Source organism: Crinia signifera, chromosome 2, assembly GCF_055691185.1.
Source record: "Crinia signifera chromosome 2, ASM5569118v1, whole genome shotgun sequence".
In the NCBI taxonomy this organism is placed as follows: domain Eukaryota; kingdom Metazoa; phylum Chordata; class Amphibia; order Anura; family Myobatrachidae; genus Crinia; species Crinia signifera.
Genome location: NC_139218.1, coordinates 8959657 through 8985161, shown reverse-complemented (window position 1 = coordinate 8985161; position 25505 = coordinate 8959657). Strand labels below are relative to the sequence as shown.

The following is a 25505-nucleotide window of genomic DNA, read 5'->3' as shown; positions in this document are numbered from 1 at the left end:
ATACCACTGTGTACAGTATGACAAAATAATATTATATCACAGTAAAACAAAAAGTGCTAAACATTCTGGATTGGGTAGTGATATTTTTCCATATAGATCTTGTATGGGAGCCTTACAGTGCGGAGAGCGGGAGGTTTGTTAATTACTCTTAACAAAAACATTCTGAAATTGCATCTTCAATAACTGGATTGATTACCACGTCAGCCGTGATGTATGTAACTGTCTGTATCACACTGCTGCGTATAGTAACCGCTCCTCTAATTGCTTGATCTGGTGTAAATTGTGACATTCTAGCAGTGCCCTGTCTCCCAGCCCAGCCGTAAACGTCTAATTAGACAGGATACCGCAGAATTCTGTCATAACAATCTCTTGTTTTTGTTTGCTTTTTTGGTAAGAAAAAAAAAAAAAACAACCTCTATTTTTGGAAGCAACACTCCTTAAAGCAATGTTTTTATATCTCCCTGCTGTGCTATTATTAAGGAGTGGTATACATTCCGATTGCTAAATATTATAACACTGTGCTTATAAAATATACACAAGTGATCTTCTTATCGCTAAGAGTTTTACTGACTTCATTTGTTTTCTTTCTCCCTTCTTCATTGGCAACGTACAAAAGGTGAGAAGCCTCACCAGTGCAGCATCTGCTGGAGGTCGTTCTCGTTAAAGGATTACCTAATCAAACACATGGTGACGCATACCGGTGTGAGGGCCTACCAGTGTAGCATCTGCAACAAGCGTTTCACCCAGAAGAGCTCGCTCAACGTGCACATGCGTTTGCATCGAGGAGAGAAATCCTACGAGTGCTACATTTGCAAAAAGAAGTTTTCTCACAAAACGCTGCTGGAAAGGCACGTGGCCCTCCACAGCGCTTCCAACGGCACTGCCAGCATCCCAGTCCCCATTCCACCATCAAGCTCCGCTCCGGGATCGGTTCAGGCTCCTGTCTCCACTCCAGGACAAGTTTTGCCCCCAGCGCCCAGCTTGGCACCAGCACCGGTGCTGTCTACAACTCCGGTGCTGCCTACGACTCCGGTGTTGCCTTCAACACCGGTTTTGGCACCCGCTGCAGTTCTGGCTCCGACTCCAGCCTTAGTTCCAGCTCCACTTTTGGTCTCTGCCTTAGTACCGACACCATCACTGGCTCCAACCCCCACCGCTGCTCCGACTCCCGGACCGCCTCTGCTCCCTCGTCCTGGCCCTCCAAACAGCGGTGCCACAGGCTGCTCCGAGGGCACAACGTACGTTTGCTCAGTCTGTCCAGCTAAGTTTGACCAAATCGAGCAGTTTAACGACCACATGAGGATGCACGTTTCGGACGGATAAGACACCATCCATTGTTACGAACAAAAACAAAAAAAAACAAAAGCTATGGCACTAGAATTTAAAAAGTTTTGTTTTTATTTTTAGGTTTTTATTTTTTGTTTTTGTTTTTGACATTTTGTACTACATGAAGAACTGAATTTGCCTGCTGGTACATTACATTTCCGGAGAGTGGGTGAATATATATATCTATATATATCAAGATATATAACCTGCATATATATTTTATCCAGTCTCCCTCAGATGGTGGCCTTAAGGCCTGGTAGATTTACCTGAATTCCACTGGTTGGAATTCACGCTACTGGCCTCTAAATACAACCCTTCTTTAAAAAAAAAATACAAAAAAATACAAAAAGACACATGAAAAAAAATCATGAAAAAGTAAAAAAAACTAAAACTGAACCATTTTCCACTTGTGTAGAGCACTACAAAAAAAAACAAAAAAACTAATAATATAACAAAATATTAAAAAGGCCTACTGTCTCTTAACGTGCCGCCTACAGTGTTTTTGGGTTTTTTTCCATTGCTTTTTACTTCAAATCTAACGGACATTTTTCTGCATTTACCCGCTCAGACTTCACACTATTGGATGGATACAAACTGCGCACTTATTTTCCCCCGTTGGCTTTTGTGGCATTAAATGTCTTTTTTTTTTCTGGTGGTGGTGGTTGGGGAGGAGTGGGTAGGTGGAACGGTCAGTTTTTTTAGAGGCTGGAAGGAGAGGCCCCAGGCGTAAGTTAGCACCTAGGACCGGAGTAGGGGGGTCTACCCTTTGTTTCCAGTCTGGTGCTTTGTGCTGCCTGGTCAATCGGAATACCCATAATCCCCTTCTCTTCACCCTCCTACCCGTCCATGAATTTCATTTGCAGCTGAAGACAATAAGGAACTGAGAGGAACGCCAAACACATAAGGGCAAAATATGTGGCTGTTTTTTTGTTTTGTGTTTTTTTTTTCTTTCTGTTTTTTTAAAGCAAATAATTTGCTGAAAGTTCCCATCTGTTCATGTCATTATCTGAGTTCCTGTTGCAGTATGGGATAAGGACACACAGATACTGTGACTGCAGGACCATGGTCACAGACTAACAGCTGAGGTATATTCCTGTTATTTTTATACCTTCACTCACAGATTGGAGGGTTACTAGTGGCAGTGTCTGGTCTTTGGGATTACCAAATGGCAAAAATGTGGTGGGCTTGTTTTATCAATGGGGGTGTCACTCAGAGTAGGTCTGTGTCCTCATGGGATTATTGTAACACTGAGGTTCTCCATCTCTTGGGGTCCCCGGTTTGGCTTATCTTTGATTGAATCTCAAAGCAGAAATCTTTTTAATGGTCACTGTCCCGGCATGATGTTGGGGCCCCACTGGTAGAGGAAGGGGCTGCTCTCACTTTCATGGTTGAACCCCCTATTATCTCTGTAGGGGTTCCGAGCATCCCCATCATGATAGACCGCCAGCTGCCCCAGGGTTACAAGGGGTCAGTAGGACGCTGACACACACTTCCATGACGTAATACTCTATACAAAAACAAACACACAGCTTGGAAGTGCTACTTACCCCATGTGTGAAGATTAAATTATATCTGTAGATTTATACCAAGAACTTTGTCTTAGTTATTTGAAAAGCACTTACCTGCCAGGGCGGACATAGGTCCCCCTGAAACTCCCATCTCATGGTTGGGAAACTGTGGGGTGAACCCACCATCTGTCTCATTAATATGGTCGGGGAGTCGATAGCGGTTGGGAATTGAAGCACAGAGAAAGCCATTGATAATTTGCTCATAAGAGCTATACTACCCTGCCTTCTGCAAAAGGTGTTGGGGGGGGGGGGGGGGGGTCCTACTTGGCTGATTTACTGGAATACAGTGAGTTAGTGACATGTTTTTCTCCTGGCGGAGCAGGACATACACTGAATGTATAGTGGTGCAAACTGGGTAGGGGGAAATTATTAGTCTTATGCTTCCCTCAGAAGGACACTAGTCAGCGAGTGACTGAGAACCAGACTAAACATATATCCAAATGTTATGCTGCTTTCTGTTTTGTATGGCCGCTGTATTTGTCTGCCGGGAGGGGGACGAGGTGGAGGTAATTTGGAATGTGCTGGTGGAGGTGTGGCCTAGAGTATCCAATCAGATTTGAGCTTTCAGTAATCTAGCATATTCTCCCACTAATAATGGTCCCAAAGCAACTTTATTTCCCGGGAATGATGCGTCGTTCAGTATACTGACATCGGAATCCCAACCGCTGGTACTCCGACAGGGGGGCGAGAGCAAAGAAGCCCCTTGCTGGGAACCCCAGGAGGGAGAATGATCCCGACTGTCAAGAATTTGAACAGTCGGTATTCCGATGTCGGTATACTGACCATCGGGATCCCGGCTGTCAGCCCGTCATCCGCCACCTGACGTTGGGATGGCTTCCCATTTGTGGCCATTGGTTAAAAACATTTTTGTGCAATTGAAAAAGTATCCCACAATCTGCAGAGTTACCCCAACACAACTAGCAATACACCCAAACATGTCCCACATGTCGCCTCACCTGTGCAGCGGCTGTAACTAAGATTGCCCCTGGATAGCCTCATCCGTTTCTGACCCCCGACATACTTATCCCTATAATTAGTTATACAATGTACGTTACCACGGGGTCCTGTATTTTACTCTGTGGTAATTACTGGCATGTCGTCAGCCAGCCCCATGTTCATGAGATATCAATTAAATGTGCCTGGGTCATGCGCAAATTAGCATTAAATAACTTATATTGTTATTCCTCATTTACATTCACAGAACCTTTTCACCAATGGTCACTGTATAACAACTGCAGTAATAGACAGTGTCCAGACCGAGGATTGGCCGTAACCTCCTGTATTCGCCCTAAAGCGGAAAATGTCTGTCCAGCTGAATAACATAATCAGGTGCTAAAAAGTGCTTTATTCTCTTGCAAATTGTCTGAAAGACATTGTTAACTTGACAGCTACATTTTTCCGCTTAGGGGCAAAGATAAGCATTTTACGGCAGTGTAATGGGGACATGATAGATCGCGTTCTCCCATCACTGCTACCGCCATTGGTCATGCTGGTAAATTGTGGCGCTATGGTGGTAGAGGGGCTGTTTGTTAGAATGTTTCTCTGTTTCCTGTAAACCCTTATTCCATGGATATTTATGGACCCCTGTGATGATTCTAGAGCGGGCGCAGATTGATCAGCTTGGCACCAACCTTAGTTTTGTGGTTTACATTAAAGTGAAGCGGGGTTCCCGGTGTCCCCAGATTGGAAGCCTGCCGTCTTTTACTTGGCCATTGCTGCTCCGCTCACCTGTTCCTTTGTATCGCACTGTCTGATAAGGGCGTTCCGAGGCCTGTTAGGACTGACATATTGGCGCTTCATTTATTTGGATTTTGTATATAACGTTGACTTATTACAGATACTATATGTCCTTGCTGCCTTGTACAATTCTTAAAAGCAGAATCGGTGTGTTTTATGTGTAGAACGGAACGTTTTATTCGTGTAAGTTTGTTTTATGGTCTTAGGGCTGTGTTGTGACGCCCCCTCTCTTTGTCCGTTCCCTGACCAGTAACAGCGGAGTGTCTCTGCATATAACAAGAGACTCAGGCGTGCTAAGGGGAGGGGCGCCGTGACAGAAGGAGTATAAGCCAACTCAAGCTGGTGCCACACGAGTGGTTTGCAAGCAGCATGCGCCTGCCGATCTCGGGGTTGTTATTTTTTATCTTTGGTTTTTCTTATTGTCCGCCAGGAAAAAGCAGCTTTGATAATTCATTCGTCATTTCCATAGATGCAAATTTCAGAAGCTATATTTATCCATAGTAGATATAGCGCTCCTGGGCATGCGACAGTGGGCCCGATTCAGAACTGATTGCTGCTGTGCAAATTCTCAAGCGTGCCCAAAGGTTTTAGGGGAGGTTTTGTGACGTCAGCTCCGGGCCAGATATGTCTGTGTCAATCACAACCACTGAGTCTGGCTACTCTTTAATGGTGAGCAGCTTCCAAATGTATTTCGACCATACATGCCTACCCTGTCGGAATGGCCTGGAAGCTCCCGAAAATCGGGTCCGCCTCCCGACCCCCTGGAAAGGTTAGCAAATGCTACCACACCCCCGGACCTCCCTCCCACTACCCCGCATTGCCGTGCATTTGCGGCAGTTCCTGGAGGGGGCGGGGCTAAAATGGTGCGAATCGTGTAATTTTGCAGCATTTTAGCCCAGCCCCCTCTCCATTGAGCCGCTAATCACAGAATTTGGCTGGGGCTTAATGATGACATCATCTGCTCTGCCTCCCTGCGGCTTAGTGTCTCCTGTCCTGTGTCTGCTGCTTGTACAATGCTGGGGTGACACCAGACTGAGTTTTATACAAACGTTTTTTTTTCCTTTCTGTATAAACCATCGCTGTCTTTAAGAGATTTTAACTTTCATTTAAAGCGAACAAAATAACAGGAAAGAAATTATACAAATTGCGTTAAATAGTTATTTTGCTCCCAGCATCTGATGCAAACTCTGCAATTCTACGCTTCTCGGTAACGCACATATGTCTTTTCATTCTGCGCCATTTAGGATTGGACAACTTTAGGGACAATTGGAACCAATAGATAAACAGGGAAGTGTATATGAGGCACAGACGAGATGGCAAATCGGCAGCCTCTCCTCATATGACTTTATTGTCCAAATTACCTTTACCACCTTCCCCGAAAATGTGCATTTAATGCCAGATTCATATAAGCAAGTAACTTTCTGCCTGGAACAAACCATGTTGCTATGCAAGGAAAGCAAATGTGTGTGTGTGTTTCTATGCAGGGTAAATACTGGCTGCTTTTGCATGCAGCCCACAGATGTTAGGCAGCGTTATTCTTACACTGCTATTTAGATTTCAGTTTGAACGCCCTACCACTCAAATCTAAATATCTCTGCACATGTTACATCTGCCCTGCCTGCAGCGCAGCATGTTTTTGCCTATTTGTCTGCTTTTTTGATTTGCTAGCAAAGCTGAATCTGTCCGTCAGTCTACATTTGGGTTTTATCATGACATGTAAATGGGCTGATTCTCATGTGGAAAGCAGTATGTGCAGTATTCAGTACAGCAAGTGCCCAGTTCTTACATTTACAAGAGCTAATCATTTCCATTTGTAGCCATGTATAACACCAAGCTTGGGAATTGTCCCCCATTACATCACGGCGCATATTCTGCTCTGCGCATTTTCCTGTCCGTGTGAAAGTGGCAGCTGAAGCTAATGGTCCATTATTAGTTTTACCATGATATTGTCTCTAGATTATGGGAGAGGTTGTTCAAATCTTGGAGAGAGATAAAGTGGGTGGAAATAAAGTACCAACCAATCTCATGTACAGATGAAGCAGCTCGGAGCTGCTCCTGGGGATACAATTGCCATCCCCCAGCCGATGGAAGGGGGCGCACGAGACGTTCACGCACACTGTTCTGTCGGAGCCCTCTGCACCCCCCCAGCTCCCCCTGATCCCTGCCTGTCTCCCTGAAATGGAGACAGGCAGGGAACGCTCTTCCATCCACCGTGCTGATGGGAACATGCGTGCGTGTGAGACGTCTGTAATATGACAGAAGCTGATTGGTTGGTGCTTTCTCTCTGCCTGTATATATGTTATATAAACTCATTGGAAAGATGACTTGTTGCATAGCGTTAGGTTTAACCAGATAGGAATATACAATATTGTTGGAAGTTTAGAAAAATAAATTGACCCTTGCCTAGAACTGCAAGTCTACAGTCGTGTATCCTGATGCGATATCTCTGCTAATAGTAATCTGTCAGGCTGTGTTCTTGGGACTCCCATTCTAGTATCAATATATATAGCATTTATACCCTGAAATATTATGGTCACAGTTGAAGTGTCTAGATCAGATGTAAGAAAACCTGTCTCGTAAACGTCCCAGGAACTACAACTCCCAGCATACTTGGCTGAGCATTTGTAGTGCCTCAGCAGCAGTTGAGGCATATATTTTGTACCTCTGGAGGAGGCTTCCGTATCTTGTACTTACATTCGGAGTAGAATGAGAAATTCAGCATTTTTTTTTCATCTAAGACTTGTGGAACAGTTTAGAAGCTTCAGTTTACGGTTGTGGAAATCCCCCCATTGCTAGATTAAGTGAAGAAAGTAATTACTATGCTAGTGTGTTTTGTAAAAAAAAAAAACCAATTGTGATGTCAGGATGATTCAAAGTCAGTTGTGATGTCAGGATGATTCAGAGTCAGTTGTGAACTCTTTTTGCACTGTGATCATTTCAGTCTATGAGATGTAGGAATACGGATAGTATGGGAAGTGCCATTTAAAATAAAAGGATGGGTCAGTCCTATAAGACTTTGCACTACAGTCCCTGTTTCAAATTGATAAACGTGATTATTATAAGGTCTCCTGGTCTGAGTGTCTGATACAGTTTTGTTACTTAATTCGCACACATAATACATCAGTGTTTCCTTCTAGAGACACCAGGAGACCTTACTTAGACATGATGTGAGTTGCTTTAACTATTTTCAAAAGAAAAGGAACAAAAAAATAAGATACATAAAGGAGAAATTTTCGGTATCAATGTCATTCATTCTCATTTTTATCCACTAGGTGTCTCTACCTTTCTCCAACCTTTTCCCTTATCGTTATTGCTGGATCAGGGCAACTCTGTCCCTGGTCTTAAGCAGAACATAATTATCCATTAGTCTTTGCTACAAACCAATAGATTGTGTTGGAGGAGCCGGCAGCAATTTTTTTCTAAAACTTATTTTTATCCTAGAAATATGGTTTTGTCTAGAACAGTGTTAAACAATTCAGAGTCTCCTAAGATGAAAGGAATAATATGTGTGATGTCACATAAATATTACAATAAACGTCAACAGCATCTATGGATGGTAGCTATATGCTAATGTCTTAGCATACTTGTGCAGACAGCTCGCGACATTTGGAGAACTTAACATGCAGCATAGGAATAAATGAGCCGGTATCCCCTGTCTGTGCAATGCCCATCGCAACCGAGATCCTCTGTCTGTACAATGCCCAACACAGCCAATAACCTCTCTGTGTACAGTGCCCAACATACCCGGTATCCCCTGTCTATGCGATGCCCAACACAGCTGGCATTCCCTGTCTGTTCAATGCCCAACACAGCCGGTATCCCGTGTCTGTAAGATTCCCAACACACCCGGTATCCCCTGTCTGTATATGCCCAACACAGCCGGAATCCCCTGTCTGTACAATGCCCAACACAGCTGGTATCCCCTGTCTGTACAATGCCCAACACAGACAGTATCCCCCGTCTGTACAATGCCCAACACATTCGGTATCCCTGTCTGTACAATGCCCAACACAGCCGGTATCCCCTGTCTGTACAGTGCCCAACACAGCCGGTATCCCCTGTCTGTACTGTGCCCAACACACCCGGTATCCCCTGTCTGTACAGTGCCCAACACACCCGGTATCCCCTGTCTGTGTGATGCCCAACACAGCCGTTAACCCCTGTCTGTACAATGCCCAACACAGCCGGTATCCCCTGTCTGTACAGTGCCCAACACACCCGGTATCCCCTGTCTGTGTGATGCCCAACACAGCCGTTAACCCCTGTCTGTACAATGCCCAACACAGCCGGTATCCCCTGTCTGTACAATGCCCAACACAGCCGGTATCCCCTGTCTGTACGATGCCCAACACAGCCGGAATCCCCTATCTGTACGATGCCCAACACAGCCGGAATCCCCTGTCTGTACGATGCCCAACACAGCCGGAATCCCCTGTAATAGCTACTTCTTAAAACCATTTATTTTAGTCAGATCTTTAGTAATGTTAATTTCTTTGCTTGTCCATCGGAAAAGGTTTGAGAAATGTGAGCGCTATTTATAACCCATTTGCGCAGAGCATGTGGCAGCCTTCCTGTGCGCAGAGCAGATATGCATGAGGCTACAGCAGATCATTGGTTGAGCAGGGACGGCGCACCTCATGCTGCAGTTCCCAGTGATTCCAGTGATCTCCATAGGGTATAGATTTGTGGTCCATATTAGCTGGTGAAATACACCATAGTTCCACATTAGGCAACTAACCACATAATAGTTCTATTGTTGCATAGAATGCACCAGTCCAGGGCCACCATTACAACTCAATCTCCATTACACTAGACCCGAATCAGCAAACGTCCAACACATAAGACCTCTCCCGAGTGGAGAGTGGTCCCTTATGAGCATGCCTGTCTTCCATTGTGGGGCCCATGTCCACTGACTGAAGGCAGTGGTCTTTATAAAGGCTTCAGATTGTTCCTTATATTAACCTGAGGAGCAGAGAATAATTTCATGGCATGAAGAAAGCCCTTTTCGGCAATCCACCTGCACTCTGTCATCTTTGACGTTTCCATGTACCCTGTCTCCTAGATAGCAATACCTAGCACACTGCCGCTTAATTGTGACGTCTCATGAAATATTTTGCACTAATTTAAAAGATGGCTTCACCTGACAGACCGCTAGCGATTAGCACCACCGTACCAAACAGCCATGCTGACAACCGTCAATATTGTGTATTCGATTATGTAAATACCGTACTCCCATCTTGGTAGAGCACTTGGACACAGTTTTCCGCAGCCCTTCTCTTCTTAGCAATATTATTCCAAGAGAAGGGAATACAGATTTAGTCTTATAGGGTCGCCACGCCTGCGGCTATGATGACATTGCTTCCCGTATAATTTGGCCTCATTGCACTCAAACAAAGGGGGCCCAGCACAGCTGTAGTGGTCACTGCGCCACGTTTCGTTTGTCTAAGGTACAGTGCAAGGAAAGGATCTCTATTAGCACGGATCAGTATTGAGAGGTTGCAGGGCGCCCATTCTTTATGCCCACGTTGGTGAACAGCCAAGTCTTCTTCCGTCAATCCTCTCTGTTTGTGAGTTTGCTCTTTTGCCTTCGTTGTTTCGTGGTTGTTTTTTTATTTTATTATTATTGCACTAAGTTTGACTGCACTGCATTGCACTACTGACAAGTCATTGCACAGGCCAAGAGCACAGAGAGAGGTTTGGTGATGTGACACTAGCTACAAAGCTGGAATGGGTTTAACCCACTTTAAAAAATAAAAAAAGCAGCTTATCTTCCTAGATAGAAATGAGTAACCACGACTGATCGCCTTCCTTCCCTCTCCCTAAACTTATACATGCGTTTCTACGTGACGGGCAGTAGTCCTAACAAACACCCATTAGTAATGTAAGCGGTTCCTTCAAAAGGAAGCTTGCTTAGGGGCTACTAGTGTCGAGGGTTTGTGCATCAGCAGCCAACTTCTGGCGGGAGATGCGACTACACTTAAATCTTTTTATGTCATTGAATTATCAAATGTAGTGTTACTGAGCTGCATTCATGCTTCCTGACGGAGACGTGAAACCAGAGCTCAGTAGGAGACCGCGGCCCATATCTAGATAGTCATTGCAGGTGGGGCGGTTAGGGGCTCACAGCCAGTATTAATGCCCTGGGGGTTGTTGTGCCACTGTGTGACGTATTAATGGATGATGACAATTGTGTTGTGGGTCTGTGATACTTTTTTATGTCAAGGAGACATTGTTGTCGTCTAACTCTACAAAAGTCCAGGAGTTCTGCCTATCCTGGAAAGGGGGACTCTAAACAGCCATAATCTCGCTTAGACTACCAGATTTGGGTGACATATCCAGACTTGGGCTGCAAGTGTTAGGAAAATGTGTTTAGGTCTCAGCCTTATGCTTTCCTTGGGAAACGTTAAGCTCTTGTATTTAATGGCTGCTTGCTGCATTATCCTACTGACGTCAGGCGCAGAGTCGCTGGCCTGGAGAGGTGGGATCCTTCGCCCGCAATGCTGTGATTAGATAATATTTGCACTAGTAATATACTATCAGCTGGAGCTGCGGAATTATAGATGACACGCACACTCAGACGCGGCCGGGAGGAATAGACTGGGGTCACCTTCTTCACTTGTCACCTGAGCATGCACACTCTGTATATACTGGGTCCAACGTCAGCCACGTGCCCAACATTCTTCTTTCATTTCACATACATCGTCGTGTCCCTATACGACTGGCCAGTATCTGAATAGAACTCGGATCATGACAATAAACATACCCACTCGGCTCCAGTTCACTGCTTGCCGTCGTTTACATACACCCTAGTCTCGGCCGCCGGGCTTGGGGATATTGGCTTGTTGGCGTCTGCTTTTGTTTCAGAGGTTTGTTCATGTGCTAATAATGAAGTATTGCACTTTTTCCCCTTGTAAAGTATGGGGAATAATATATAACTGTTCTGTAAAAGGAATATCAAGAGTCAAAGAGTCAGTAAAGAAGATAAAATAATGGGTTTTGGAAGTTGACCAAATTGTAATCCTGTGGCAACTAAAGTTTGGTGTTGGTGAAGAGGGGGGCAGGGGTGTTACCAGTTGGTTACCCCAGGCAGTCCTTTGTTTGGTCAAATTAGCAGATGTATTTATTGCGTTAGAAACGGGAATCTGCTTGCACCAACTTAGTACAAGTTTACCGAGAAAGAAAACACCGTACTGCCTTGTATCAGTCATCGAACATTATAAGTCCATTGGTTTAGCCACAGTGACCAGCGAGTTTGGCTCAGCCAGAAAGACCAAAACACTTATTGGTCTCAATTAATGTTTTTTTTTTTCTATATTGTACATTTTCAGTAATATATATTTTGAATACATCGGCAACAACATGACTTGGACACGTCCCTCCCCCACGTCCCTGGCAGTCAATGTCCAGCAGCACTTATTTCACTAGGGCGTTAGTTATCTATAGAGCAGATTATTTTTTAATTAACATTTTTTTAAATTACTAACACCGTTCCTTGTATTTAATCTTTGCAAGCAGTATCGACCGTTCATGTGAAAAGCAATGACTTTAAAATAAAATAAATTGTTTATTATTAGAATTTTTTTTTTTTGTCGTTGTTGTTTTTATTTTTTCACGTCGTTGATATGTAATTCTACTGTAGACCAAATATTAGAACGGAGGCTTCAGACAGCTTGGTAAGGCGCGGCGAGCATTTATACGCTTAATGTATCGTAAGACGCCTTATCAGTTAGTTTCGCTCTGAGCTGTCAGGACATATGTATCACTCGCCCGTCTGGCAGCCAAAGAGACAAGACAGCGCTTATCAGTTATAGGGAGCTTTCTAAATACACTATTTCATGTTTTGTTTTTAATCATATAACCGTTTTATTATGTTATTGTATATTCCTTCAGTACAGAGACAGAAGCGCATTGCGGGTTGCGGTGAAAGAAAGGGTTAAACAAAATTGTGGGGCCTTGGTGTTTAGACGATGCATTGAATTTGTTATTTTATTTTATTGTATATATTACTACAGTATATATTCTAGCCTTTTATATAATTCTAGTAGGAAGGAAGAAACTGTTCTGTCAGAAGCTCTTTGTAATAAAAATGCACTACAGGCTGTGCCTGGAAACTTTCCATGGCCACATCCATAGGGTGTGCCTGGCACCCCACCACGGCCACGTTTAGAGGAAGTGCTTGGCACCATACCATGCCCACATCAAATAGGTACCATAACATGGTTGCATCTAGAGCCTCTTCTTGGCACCATACCATGTTTATAGCCAGAGGTGGTGCCTGGCGCCACACCTAGACGCTGTACCTGGTACCATACTGTACGTATGTATGTATGTGTAAAGTGTGTGATTACATCTAGAGGGGTTGATTGGAACTATGATGTGGTTATGTCTAGGGGGTAAGCCTGGTACCTTGCTATGGTTACACAACTTTTTCCCCTTCACTGTTTACTACGTTTAAACTATAGATAGTGGAGAACAGCTCCAGGCTATGAAAAATAACCTGTATTACATACTCAAAATATTTCAAAGCAGGACTACAATGATTCTTCCAGAAAGTCCAAGATTCTTATTCTATGCCCTGGACCTAAGGCTTCACTAAAAATATAACATAATTACTCCCCCAATGGTCTCCTCCTTTAGTATTCTGCAATTCAAGGTGTACAGTCATTATTTTTTTATTATTTTTTTTCAAGTTTAACTTTTTATTGAAGTCACATATCAAAATAAACAATGTAGCATTGCAATCGTTTCGTATGACTTTGATTTTTCTGATTTATGGGGAAGTGGTACAGAACAAAGAGAGGGGTGGGGAGGGAGGGGGGGTACGGTTACAGTTCCATATTGTAAAAACATAGTGCGGAAGTACAATAATACAATATAGTGTTCGGAGTTAGAAGGTACATACACTGTTTAATTTCTACATTGCTAGTTCTGGTTATATTCCATCCAAGTCTGCCATAGTCTAGTTGCGGAAGATGATGTCGATGAGTTAAAAGATGTGCCCGCTAATTCAAATTCAAAGTGAGATTGTACTGCTTCTTCTATCTCTTTAAGGCTAGGTATGTTCGTTGTCCTCCAGTTGCGGGCTAGGAAACGTTTAGTTGAGGCCAATATATGACTAACTACATACTTATCGGAGTATGAGGCTATGTCTGGGAGGACGTGAAACAGTGCAACCTTCGGCCGTGGGTCGATAGGGTAATGTAGTATATTGGAGACTAATCGGAATACTCTCCTCCAAAGGTCAGTTACTAGAGGGCAAGACCAAAATATGTGGTATATTGATCCCACTCCGCCACAATTGCGCCAGCATGAACGTGGGTTCGAAGCGCTTATTTTGTGGAGAAGGGCGGGGGTCATGTACATCCTATGTAGTAGTTTAAAAAATTGTTCTATATGGGATACACACTTGGACATTTTAAAGCACATCTGAAAGACGGACTGCCACTCCTCTTCTGTCATAGTCACACCCATATCTGTTTCCCATTTAATTTGAGCTGAGAGTTTTGAATAATGTTGAGGTGTGACTAGAGAGGTGTACCATCTTGATATTGCACCTTTACTATTTGTCTTATGGAGTAGAGCTCCTGTTGTATTGGGTATTGGCTTCAGGGCCTGAGAGGATGGGGAGACAGCCTGTAGCCAGTGTCGCACCTGCAAATATTTATAAAACTCTTTCCAGGGTATGGAATATTTTTCTTGAATTTGGGTAAAGGAAAGTATTGTTCCTGAGTCTGTTATATCATTCAGTGTGAGTATATTATTAGCTATCCACAGGTCAAGGGACAAGTCTGGGATCAGGCGTGCCAGTCCTCTCATTGACAGTTCTAGCGTGGGTTGTGGCCCTCCTAGCATGCGGGACCTCAGCGTATTCCATGTTTTACATACCGCCTGAACCACTATAGAAGGTTGGGTGAGTTGTTTTACCTCTGATGGAGGTAGCCATAGTAAGTCCATGAGGGGGAATTGAGATACTAGACCTCTTTCCATTATAACCCAAGGTTTAGGTTTATCAGTTATCATCCACGCCCCTATAGAGGATAGCAACGAGGCCCTTTGGTACGCTTGGAGGTCTGGGTACGCCAGACCTCCATAGGATTTGGGTTGAGCCATTATCCTCCTTGCTAGCCTTGGTTTTTTGCCTTTCCAAATGTACGATGCAAATAGTTTGTTGAATTTAGCTAGTAGGGAGTCCGGCAGTAATATGGGAATTGTTCTAAATAGATATAGCAGTTTTGGGAGCAGCATCATTTTTAGCGCCGCTATGCGGCCCATCCATGATACGTGTTGCATCATCCATTCCTGTGTTAATTTTTTAAGATTGGCTAGCAGGGGGAGATAATTACATGACAGAATGTTTTGGGCTTTTGCCGGGACTTGTATGCCCAGGTATTTGATGCTATTGTCCTGCCATGCGTATGAATATTTGGATTTAAGTTGGTCTAGTAAATTAGGGGTGAAGTGGATCGGGAGAGCTTCCGTTTTGGAGCAGTTTAGTTTATAAAAGGAAACTGATGCATATATTTGTAGGACTTTGTGTAGGTCTCGTAGGGAGGTACTAGGATTTGTGATAGCCAACAACACATCATCCGCAAATAGGCATATTTTCTGCGAGTGACCAAACAATGAGGGGCCTGTTATTGTAGTTGTGGTCCTAATAGTTTCGGCCAATGGTTCAATTGCTAAGGTAAACATTAAGGGGGAAAGGGGGCAGCCCTGGCGCGTGCCATTGGATATAGCAAATGTCGCAGAGAGCATTCCGTTTATGAAGACTTTAGCCGATGGGTTCGAGTATAAGGCTAATATTGATGATAGGGCTCTATCCTTAATACCAAATTTAATCAGCACCGCCCGCAAATAGCCCCAATGCAAGCGGTCAAACGCCTTCTCCGCATCCAGCGAGAGCAGGAGCAGCGGCTCAGGGGACACGGAGAAGGCGTCTAGGACATCAATTAGTCTTCTAGTGTTATCCGATGCTTGGCGGCCACCCACAAACCCCACCTGGTCGTGACAGATGAGGGATGGGAGCAGCGGCGCAAGTCTGTTGGCAATGAGCTTTGCATAAATTTTCACATCCGTGTTTAAAAGTGCAATGGGTCGGAAGTTGGCAAGGTGAGAGGGATTCTTCCCCGGTTTGGGGAATGCGACTATTCGCGCTTCTAACATTTCTGTTGGAAAGGACCCTGTTGCGGAAGCCTCCTCATATACTTGTTGCATTGGACGGGAAAGTAAATTTTTGAAGATTTTGTAAAATTTATTGGTGTAGCCGTCGGGGCCTGGTGCCTTTTCTAGTGGGAGGTCCGATATGGCTTTCTCAATTTCATCTATCGACCAGGGGCTCTCCAAGGAAACGAGAGTGGCTTGGTCCAGGGAGGGTAGAGAGATCTTTTCTAAAAATGAGGCTATACCTTCCGTCGTGGGTTGGGGGGTTTCAGGGTCTTTTTTTAAATTGTACAGTGATGAATAATACTCAGCGAAGGCATTCGCAATTTCGGATGGATCCGTGACTTTCGTGCCTTTCAAATTTACCACTCCCTTTACTCTCTCCTGTGCTACTTTGCCCCTAAGTTTTCGTGCTAATAGCTTACCGGCTTTATCACCTTGGACATAAAATTTTTGTTTCAATCTGAAGAGGTTTTTGTGCACCTCTTGCAGGGTAAGCACGTTCCATTCCTCCCTAGTTTTAAGTAAATCTTTATATATTGATTTGTCAGTGGGGGAGAGTTTAAGTTTGGATTCTAATTCAGCTAAGCGGGTTTCTACATCTTTCATCAATTTATTTTGTTTGGTGCGGTGTCTAGCTGCTGCTTGTATAATTGACCCTCTGATCACGGCTTTCAGGGTACACCAGAAGTTAAAGGTATTTGTGTCTGTTGGATCATTTGTATCTAGAAATAGCTGTAGGTTTTTTTGTATAGCTTCTTTGACGTTTGGGATGTCTAGAAGGTAGTTACCCAGGCGCCACTGTCTCGAGCCTGGATGGTAGTGGTCCATGTCCCACCTAAGTGTCAAGGCAGAGTGATCAGACCAGGGTATGGGGATTATATTAGCTTTTTTGATCTGCTGGAGTGTCCATTTATCTGAGAGGGCTAGGTCAATTCTGGAATAAGAATTATGTACCGGGGAATAGAAGGTGTAGTCTCTGCACGAGGGGTTCTTTGCCCTCCAGATATCATATAGAGCATATTCACTTAGTATCTTTCTAAATTGGTTAGATTTGTCTTTAGGGGTGGGTTTGGTTAGGGTTCGAAGTGGGGATGACTTATCCATGTGGGCGTCCAACACCTGGTTAAAATCACCAAGGAGCAATAGATTTCCCGAGCAATTAGCCTGTAATACTGTGCAGAATTTTCGTATAAAGGGAATCTGTTTGGAATTGGGTACATATACATTCGCTAACGTGACTTGTTTATTTTCCAATTTACCATTCAGAATCAGGTAGCGACCCTCTGAGTCTGTTGTTTGTTTCTCTAATACGAATTTGCAGGCTGAGGATAGTAAGATCGCTACTCCTGCTTTTTTCTTAGGGCCATTGGAGGTGTAAGTAGTGGGGAATTTAAAGTTAGTGAACTGAGGCGCGGAGGAAGCCATAAAATGGGTTTCCTGGACCGCCACAACGTGTGCTTTCACCTTAGCAAAATGATGCAATGCTAGTTTCCTTTTGTTCGGTGAGTTAAGACCCTTAACATTTAAGGATAAGACATTAACCATTTTTTAATTGAATTTGATGTATGCTATCAGCTAGCTTGTGGTCTATTTGTCTGTGTAGAGTCGAGGAGGTGGGCCAATCGATGTAATATAGTAAGGACCGTACCTTTTGGTTAGGTGGGGGAAAAAAACAGGGGTAATACGGGGGGGATTGAGAGTACCAAGTGGGTACTGCTAGACAAGGCCACCTTAGGGGGTGGCACATTTAGGAGGCGTGGAGAGAATATGCGCCTCTGTCATTCTCTGGTTGTTAAGATTATGTTGGGTAAGATTAGTGCAAATTGGTTTTCTTGGAAACTTAGACAACTTTAGTATAACGTACTAACCATAAAACATTAGTAAAATATTCTTATAACAATAATATTCCTGTGTAACTTTCCTGGGTAGCTTTCCAGGTATCGCCATTAACTAGGAGCATATCAAAAGGAAACATAAGGAAGAGAAAGACATCTGTACCGTCAGCCCGCCCCTTTTCATTACTAATCAATCGTGGGATGTGGCAGTCGGGATATATCCCCGCATGCTCGTCGGGTGCGGGCCAACTGCGCAGATATCTCACATATCTCTTAAGTGTACATTACCAAACTTTCAGAGTTAAAACGTGACTAAATTCAAAGGATATACTGTGCATTGAAGTGCTCTCGGTTCATTTCGCCGTAAGCCAGTCATTATTTAGTCTGGGGGGTTTTGAAGTTGCTGCTGCGATGCCATCTAGGTTCCATTTGACGAGAAGTTTTATGCCATCGTCTGGTGTCGTCACTACATCTGTAGAGCCGTTGCGCCGTATTATCAGCTTGGTGGGGAATCCCCATCTGTATTGAATCTCGGCTTTTTGCAGAGCTCTGGTCACTGGCAGAAAAGTGCGTCGGTGGGCTATGGTAGCAGCCGATAGGTCACCAAAGATTTGGAGGGGGCCCAGAATCGGTGATGCTAGGTCTTTGGATCTCGTAGCCCGCAGTATTTTTTCTTTGATATGGTAAAAGTGGAAACGCATGATAGTGTCCCTTGTCGCATCTTGCGGGGCCGATCTGGGTTTAGGGAGTCTATGTACACGGTCCAATAGTAAATCTTGGCTACTTGCTTCTGGTAGTAACTGTTTGAATATTTTCGTTACATAATCTTCTAGCTCTAGATTGGACACCGATTCCGGTATTCCTCTCACTTTGATGTTATTCCGTCTTGATCGGTCCTCAAGTTCCCCTACTTTATTCCGTAAGGATGCCACTTCAGCTTGTAGCTCGTCGTGTGAGGTGAGTAGGTCATTATGAGAGCCGACTATTTCCTCACATTTGGTCTCCAGATGATCCGTTCTTTGGTCAATATCATCGATTGACTGCTGGCAAGTCTGCAGAGCTGTTTTAAATTCTGCCGAAATGTCTGTCTTAAAGGAGGCAAGGAGTTGCTTCATTAGGCCCACCGTCAGGGGGGCATCATCTCCCATGGCCGAGACGTCTGTCTGTGAGTGTTGTTTAGGATCAAATGGGGTTGAGAGAGCCGAGAGTTGCTTTTGGTTTGCCGCCGCAGGTGGGGCTGACAGTCTTGTGGACGTCGGGGAGGCTTGAGCCTTGAAGAAACTCACTTGTGAGGTGCTAGGCGTTTCTTTTTGGCGTTTAGCTGGCATACTAAGCTTTGGGGATCACCCGAATTAGGTCCTAATGTGGTAGTCGTTCTGTGCACAATCTTTGTTTTACATAATGACAGAGGCCAACTTGTATATTACTTCATGGTGATATTTTGATCAGCGTATCTCAGAGAAAGTCTCGTGTGTATATTAACTGGAGCAGCAGAATCCCACGGCACCGATGTGGTTGTCGTTTCTCCGTTCCCTGATAGTGTTAATGTGCAGCGGGCAGATTGCTTTGAGCCGTAAAGCTGTGACACCTGAGGCTAGAGCTCCTCACTGGGGATGTTATTTAACTTTCTTAACTCCAAATTTTCTAGTGGTGCAGTTGCTTTTTTGGACCACTAGATGGAGCCCCCGGCTCATATATCTTCACTTGTAATTCTAGCAATGGTTATGATTTCTTCAGTTTGGGTATAGCAGTGTTCTTTGACCCTTTATTTAGCTGGTGGGGTCTATGAATGAGGCTTTATTATGAGCTCTGTGTCCTTTATGTAATTATTCTCAGAGTCTCACTATGCTCACTTGTTTGATATTTTGGGTCCAGGCTAGGATTCTGCTAGGTCCCTGCGTTGTAGGGGGAACCCTGGGTCACCCCTGGTATGCTTCCTCTTATTTCTGGAGGTGGTGGCAAGCGGGTTGTGGGCTGCGCTGGTAACAGGGCTGTCTCTGGCTGGGGGGAGATGTAGATATGGCGCTTTGTTATGTGGGGCTCAGCAGTGGTTAGATTGTGGGATATCACCGCTGTCTAACTGGGGAGAAGGGATGCTGGCGGCACCTTACCTCTCCATGTAATGCGTCCCCAGCGCGCCCTCTGAAATGATGTGCGTCAGCGTGCTGCCGTCGTCTGCTCCAAACTCGGGGTGCACCAGGCCACAACCCGCAGGAAGGCAGGAGGCCCTCCCCGGCTCCGCAACCGGTGTCCAAGTGCTGTCCGGCAGGTAGGTAGATCAGGTCTGGCTGTCTGGGCAGTGGGTCTCCAGAAGAGGAGTGGCACAAGGGGCAGATGAGATATGAGCCTGGGCAGTGGAATCAGGGTCCGGGTCCCTTGCTCTGATCCCCAGCATCTAGCAGCCCGGGATCCAAGATGGCCGCCGGCTATGGGAGAACTCTGCAAGGTAACGCTGCAGAGCTCTCTCCCGTTCACAGTGGGGGGTTTCCGGCCCGACTGAGGAGGTCCACGGGCTCCGGGGGTCCCAGGGATGTGCCTGGGGCGAGGTAGGGTGACCAGGGGGGCGCCCGTCGCGATCGCAGCCGCCCTGCGAGCTCCGGAAGTGCGGCCCGGCTCCGGTGCTGAAATTTAGTCCCCGGCTTCTGGGCAATGTGCAGGCCGCAATCCGCGGGAGCCACTGGAGTGACTCCCCGATTCCGCGGACCTCACACAGCCCTGTCCGCAGGTAGGAGGTGCCGGGTAGAGGCTGTAGGTGCGGGTAGGGACCTCCACCAGGGGATAATTTGTCTGACTTTGGGCTCAGGGTGCAGAGCTCCTCAAAAACGCGTCCAGCTCCCTCAACAGCTAGGCCACGCCCCCCACTGACTCATTTTTTTATTATTATTATTAAATAGACAAATTACACTACATTAGGTACTGCTTTATAAGAGATCCAAGAAATTAGGGCGTACTGTGCTCTCTGAGATGGCCCAGGGACAAGACTGAAGATAGAAGTTATTATAAGGTCATTGATCCATTTGAAAATGCCATTGCAGACCCGCATTTTATTAACAGACTGTATTACAAGTCACCCTTATTGCTGATCCATTGATCCCTATCCACAGCTAAAAATATAAGTTACCAGAGTATAATTTTATTTTATAGCAGTTCAGTATTAGAAGTTCCTCATTCAATGGTGCTAATTTGTTCAAAGTGTATCTAAGAATATTTAATAAGCCCAGTCCCTCGAAAAGCTACTGACCCATCAGAATGTTGCTGTGGCTAAAATGTTTTTGAAAAATATATATATATATATTTCTGTAGAGAAGAAATGGCCTGGCGTACATTCAAATTTCTCCAAGCCAAACCAGCCTAATTTAGCCTGTAAACTAGCTGTAGGAATTCTCATGAAAAGTACTTAAATTTGAAAAAGTAAATTATAATCTATTGTGTAATCAATATTTTTCATTGCCTGTTGCTTTCTATACTGTAGTTATGGTTTCATCGGCATGTCCCTTTTAACATCTTCCATTCAAACTCTACAAAGAAACCCTTATCCTGGGTGGGGGCCTGCAATGCGGCAAATGGGGTGGGGGGGGGGGGTGGCTCACTAACCACACTAAGATGTTCTTACATTTTGTGCCCTTTACTGAAATTGTCTAGAAATGAGAAATGTAATTTTTTTTTTAAAACGAAGGAAACCTATTTTTGTCATGTAATATTTTCTATTTTTGAATGCATTTTATTGGTATAAGACTGTTTGTTTTTTGTTTCAATTCTCTTTGGTGAAGGCATTAATAAGAAAAAAAATAATAAAAAAATACAAATAAATGGAAAGACAATTTGAAACAATCTATGTTTGCCCTTATGGATATGCTGCAGTACAGAGATATTAAAGCTGATTTGTCAATGAGCGTTAAAGATGGGATAACATTTTTTTTGTACTTGTTAAGATAATATTTGTATCCACTGCTGTTAATTTTGTGTTGAAAAGGAAGTAGAAAAGGGATTGTTGTATTTTCAAGTTTAATTTTTTTTATTAAGAAAAATATTATTTATGAGATGTCAAACACTGGACTTGGAGTTTTAGTGTAAAGATAAATTAAAAAATTAAAAATAATTTTCCAGACATACATTATATTGATAATTGGTGCCCCCACTCCATTTTCCTTCCTTTACAACCTAATATATAAAGAGTCAGAATCTGCTTTTCTATTTTTTTACCTTGATTCGGAAATGTACATTTGCCTCTGCTTAAAGTTGGCATCATGTAGTCCATTTGGAATAGAGATTTTTGAACAAAAATGTAAATAAATGAAAATAACCTGCATAGTTGGAACAGTTATTTAAGGATACTGTAGTTGTAATTCCTCATTTTCACCAACGAGGCACTATTTATAATAAAAACTATTGTGGTAAAAGGAGATGAGATTGGGGGCACCGAAACATTCAAACACAAAAATGGCAATTTTACTGAAGGGGCTGATTTGCGGAAATCCAGGCACCATCCTGATACTTTCTCCATCCTGAGCATTAAACTCAACCAAATCCACAGTCAATTTGGGAGCGAAACCAAGAGGGCCCCTACCCCCATTCATATATAGAGCACAAGAAAGCGCTTTAAGTGCATATTGAATTGGGGTTCAGTTATTTCTTTCTGTGTAACATGTAGTCATACTGTACACTTTCTAGTATGTGCCTTCGTTTCTGCTTTTAAAATATTCCAGCTGGAACCCACTGCCCTCCCCCACTCTCCCTATCACCACCACCAGACACCTTACGCTGTCTCTCTCTCTATTCTTCTTGAAATTAGCACAAAGCTATCATAATCGAACAGATGTGGCCGGCACAAGTTTTGGTGCATTATTACAGTTTTAGCTTGAACATCCTTTCGGTTTTTTTTACCAAGAAATAAGGAAACATGAAACATGAAAATGTGTTAGTCCTTATATCATGATACTTATTTTTGTTAGAAACATAGATTGTGGCCTTAAACTCATTTGTTCACTTTCCTAGTTCATACCTGTTGACCCACCTGTCATATGTATATTTTAATTTTCATTCTTCGATATCGGACCCAGGGTGTAAAAGCTTTTGTATTAGGTGGCTGTTGCAGATAAAGTTAGATTAATAGACCCATTCAGTGCTTCCTATCACAGGTGTGGCCTCCAAATGCCCTCGGGGGGTGCTGGCAAACCCATCGCTGTACTCAGAAATGTTTCTCAGTTCTTAAGGATAACGAGACTTCATCACTGCCAGATAGTTGTGTATATTTCACTGTGAAAACTGCCTCCTTAAAAACTTGAATATATTATTTATTTTACTTTAAATTACCCAACTTTGGTTTCCTCCCAAATGACTTTTTTTCACGACTCAAAACCAAATGCAGGATGCAGAAAGTGCATTAAACTGGTCTGGTCTGTCGGTCTATAGGCCTCACCTTAAAGATGTCATTTCAAACTCAAAAGTGGTCCAACATCCAAAGCTGTACGCACAAACCCTTCCAGCATATTACAGTTGTGATCATGTGACCTAGATTGACTTTCTAATATGTTTTAGATTGTTGATTAAACATAACACACTAATAAAGCCAGTGCTGCATTAAACTAAACACCTGTTTAGCAAGTGGAACTAATATTAAAAAAAATGCAGAACTATAGCAGGCGGTGTGCACTATATATCGCCGCAGGATATAATGACCAGGGAGGACTGAAAGACCATCAGATCATTCCGCAAACTTATTCAGCACCTTTAAAAAAAAAAAACAATTGAAATAAACCCAAACTATCCCTCACAGATAGTCCAGACGGAGGTCACAACCTCTAGATCCGGATCACACACTCAGTAAAACCATTGCACCACAACTGAGCAACAAGCAGAATTTAACTAGTCATCCACACGCAGTGAACAGCTGCTATTTCCAGCCGTTGTTTTAATATTTCAGTTAAAAGGAGATTGGAGGAGTGAATTGAGAAATTGTGTTTTTAAGGAGCAAAAATAAAATAAAGTGGGCAAAACATTGCAAATCGAGACAGTCACATCTTTTCATTAATTGTTTTTTTGTTTTTGTTTCTGTTCATTTTCTGCTTTACAAATGTTTTTCTGCAGCATATATGTATATATACATGGATATATACATATATACTGCATGTACAGTATGTCTGTATACATCCATGTATTCTGTACAGTATGTGTTAATAGACATGTATATATTTGTATTTAAGAGAAAGAAAAAAACAATTAGGTAAAAAATACACAGCAAATTGAGGATAATGAATTTACTGGTAACAGAACGGTCTCCCTCCTGTAAGTGGCTGATACAAGGAAAGTCAGCTGCTCTTGGCCTGCCTTCCCTCCATTGATTATCTCCATAATTTTAATAAATCATAGTTTGGTGGGTAATGTGTGTTCGTGATCATAATTAAAAAAAAAAAAAACATCTTCTCAAAGCACCTTAATCGGGCACATGACGTGCCATCGTTGTCACACTGAGCACCTTATACACGTAGGAGTGCTGGTACACCGCACTCATGTTCTGTAGAATGAGTCTCCTGTGTCTCTCTGTTTTATTTCGCTCATTAATTCTGTGACCGGAGCAATTAAAAAAAAAATTGAATGCCCAGCATGTCTACATAAGGATTCTCCCATCAATAAACATTATTTGCATATTAAAGTGCATACACTAATATTCTTTACGGCATTATAGTTTCCAAAATGACAGCCAAAAAAACCAAAATGAAGTATGGAAGAATAGGCAATGTCCATAATGCTAAGCGGAGAATAAAATGTCCGTTGTCATGAGAGGATCCACATGGGCCTTAAAAGATATTGGGCTAGATTCGGTAAACCAAGAAAGCACAGTGATATTTTTTTACATCTTTTCTTTCCCCAATTACTGTGATTAAATCAGCCATTAACATGTTGTTACTAATAGTTATCTTCCCCAATGGAACATCCCAATGTATCTGCATCTTTGTCGGAAGGCAGGCCAACAGTCTAATGTTTGGGTGAATCATTTAATTGTTACTTATTCATTGTTTTTAAAGTTCTTATGTTTTTACAGTAACATTTGTCAATTATGGAAAAATAAATGAACAGAAAAATATTAAGACTTACAGTTAGATTTTTTTTCAAAAATGCATACGCCTTTTTCATCAAGTGCTTTAAACTATAGAAATACTACACACATCTTGACAGCTTTTTATCAAGCAGTGGCAGAACCCTTAAGGCCATCTACTAAATAGCCTCTTATCTTTGACACCTATATTTACCTGTGATTTGTATTTGTTATTTAAACAGGACAAAAAAATATTAAAAAAAAAACAAAAAAAGAACATAATTGTAGCGCTTCAATATTCTATTATATTACTATTGTGACATTTTTTGAATACTGTGAAAGTTTATCTCTTGCATATACTTTATACAGAAGTATTACGCCTTAAATACGAAAAAAAAAACTTTTTACAAGTTTTTCTGTTCTGTGTGGAAGAGTTATCGATGTTGCTAAAGGATGATGTTTTTTTGTTTATTTTTTTTTTAAATGTTACCAGCACTTTTTTTGTAAGTTTCACTTTCTGAGGTATTGTAAAATTCACACTGTTTGTGAAGTTTGAATATGAAGGAATAATAAAAGAAAAAAAAAAGAAAATTACTTTGCTGTGGCTATGTTTATTTGGCATGGTATTTTTTTAGTTCTGTGTTACTCGTTACCTACGTAAAGGGAGATGCTTAACAACAGAGAAGTGAGCACACAATATCATATAATGTCTAGCTCTGTGACTATTACTAGAGTTGATCAACAAGTCTGGATATTGCTAAATATATTTTAGAATAACCACATATCTTAAACGGGTCAAAACTTAAGATCAAAGATAGACCATGCACACTAGTTGCCAAG

The 25505-nt window shown here is 42.9% G+C and overlaps 1 protein-coding gene across 12 annotated transcripts in view; it reads left to right on the top strand.

The window, feature by feature from the left end:
• ZBTB20 (zinc finger and BTB domain containing 20) overlaps positions 1 to 25256 on the top strand; it is a 759091-nt gene extending 733835 nt beyond the window's left edge. For all 12 annotated transcript variants that reach the window (XM_083171555.1, XM_083171553.1, XM_083171550.1 and 9 more), the window contains one exon: positions 617 to 25256. In XM_083171555.1, coding sequence (XP_083027681.1) covers positions 617 to 1323 — 707 coding nt within the window. In that variant the 3' untranslated portion in view covers positions 1324 to 25256. The remainder of the gene's footprint in view (positions 1 to 616) is intronic.
• Positions 25257 to 25505: the final 249 nt, after the last annotated feature.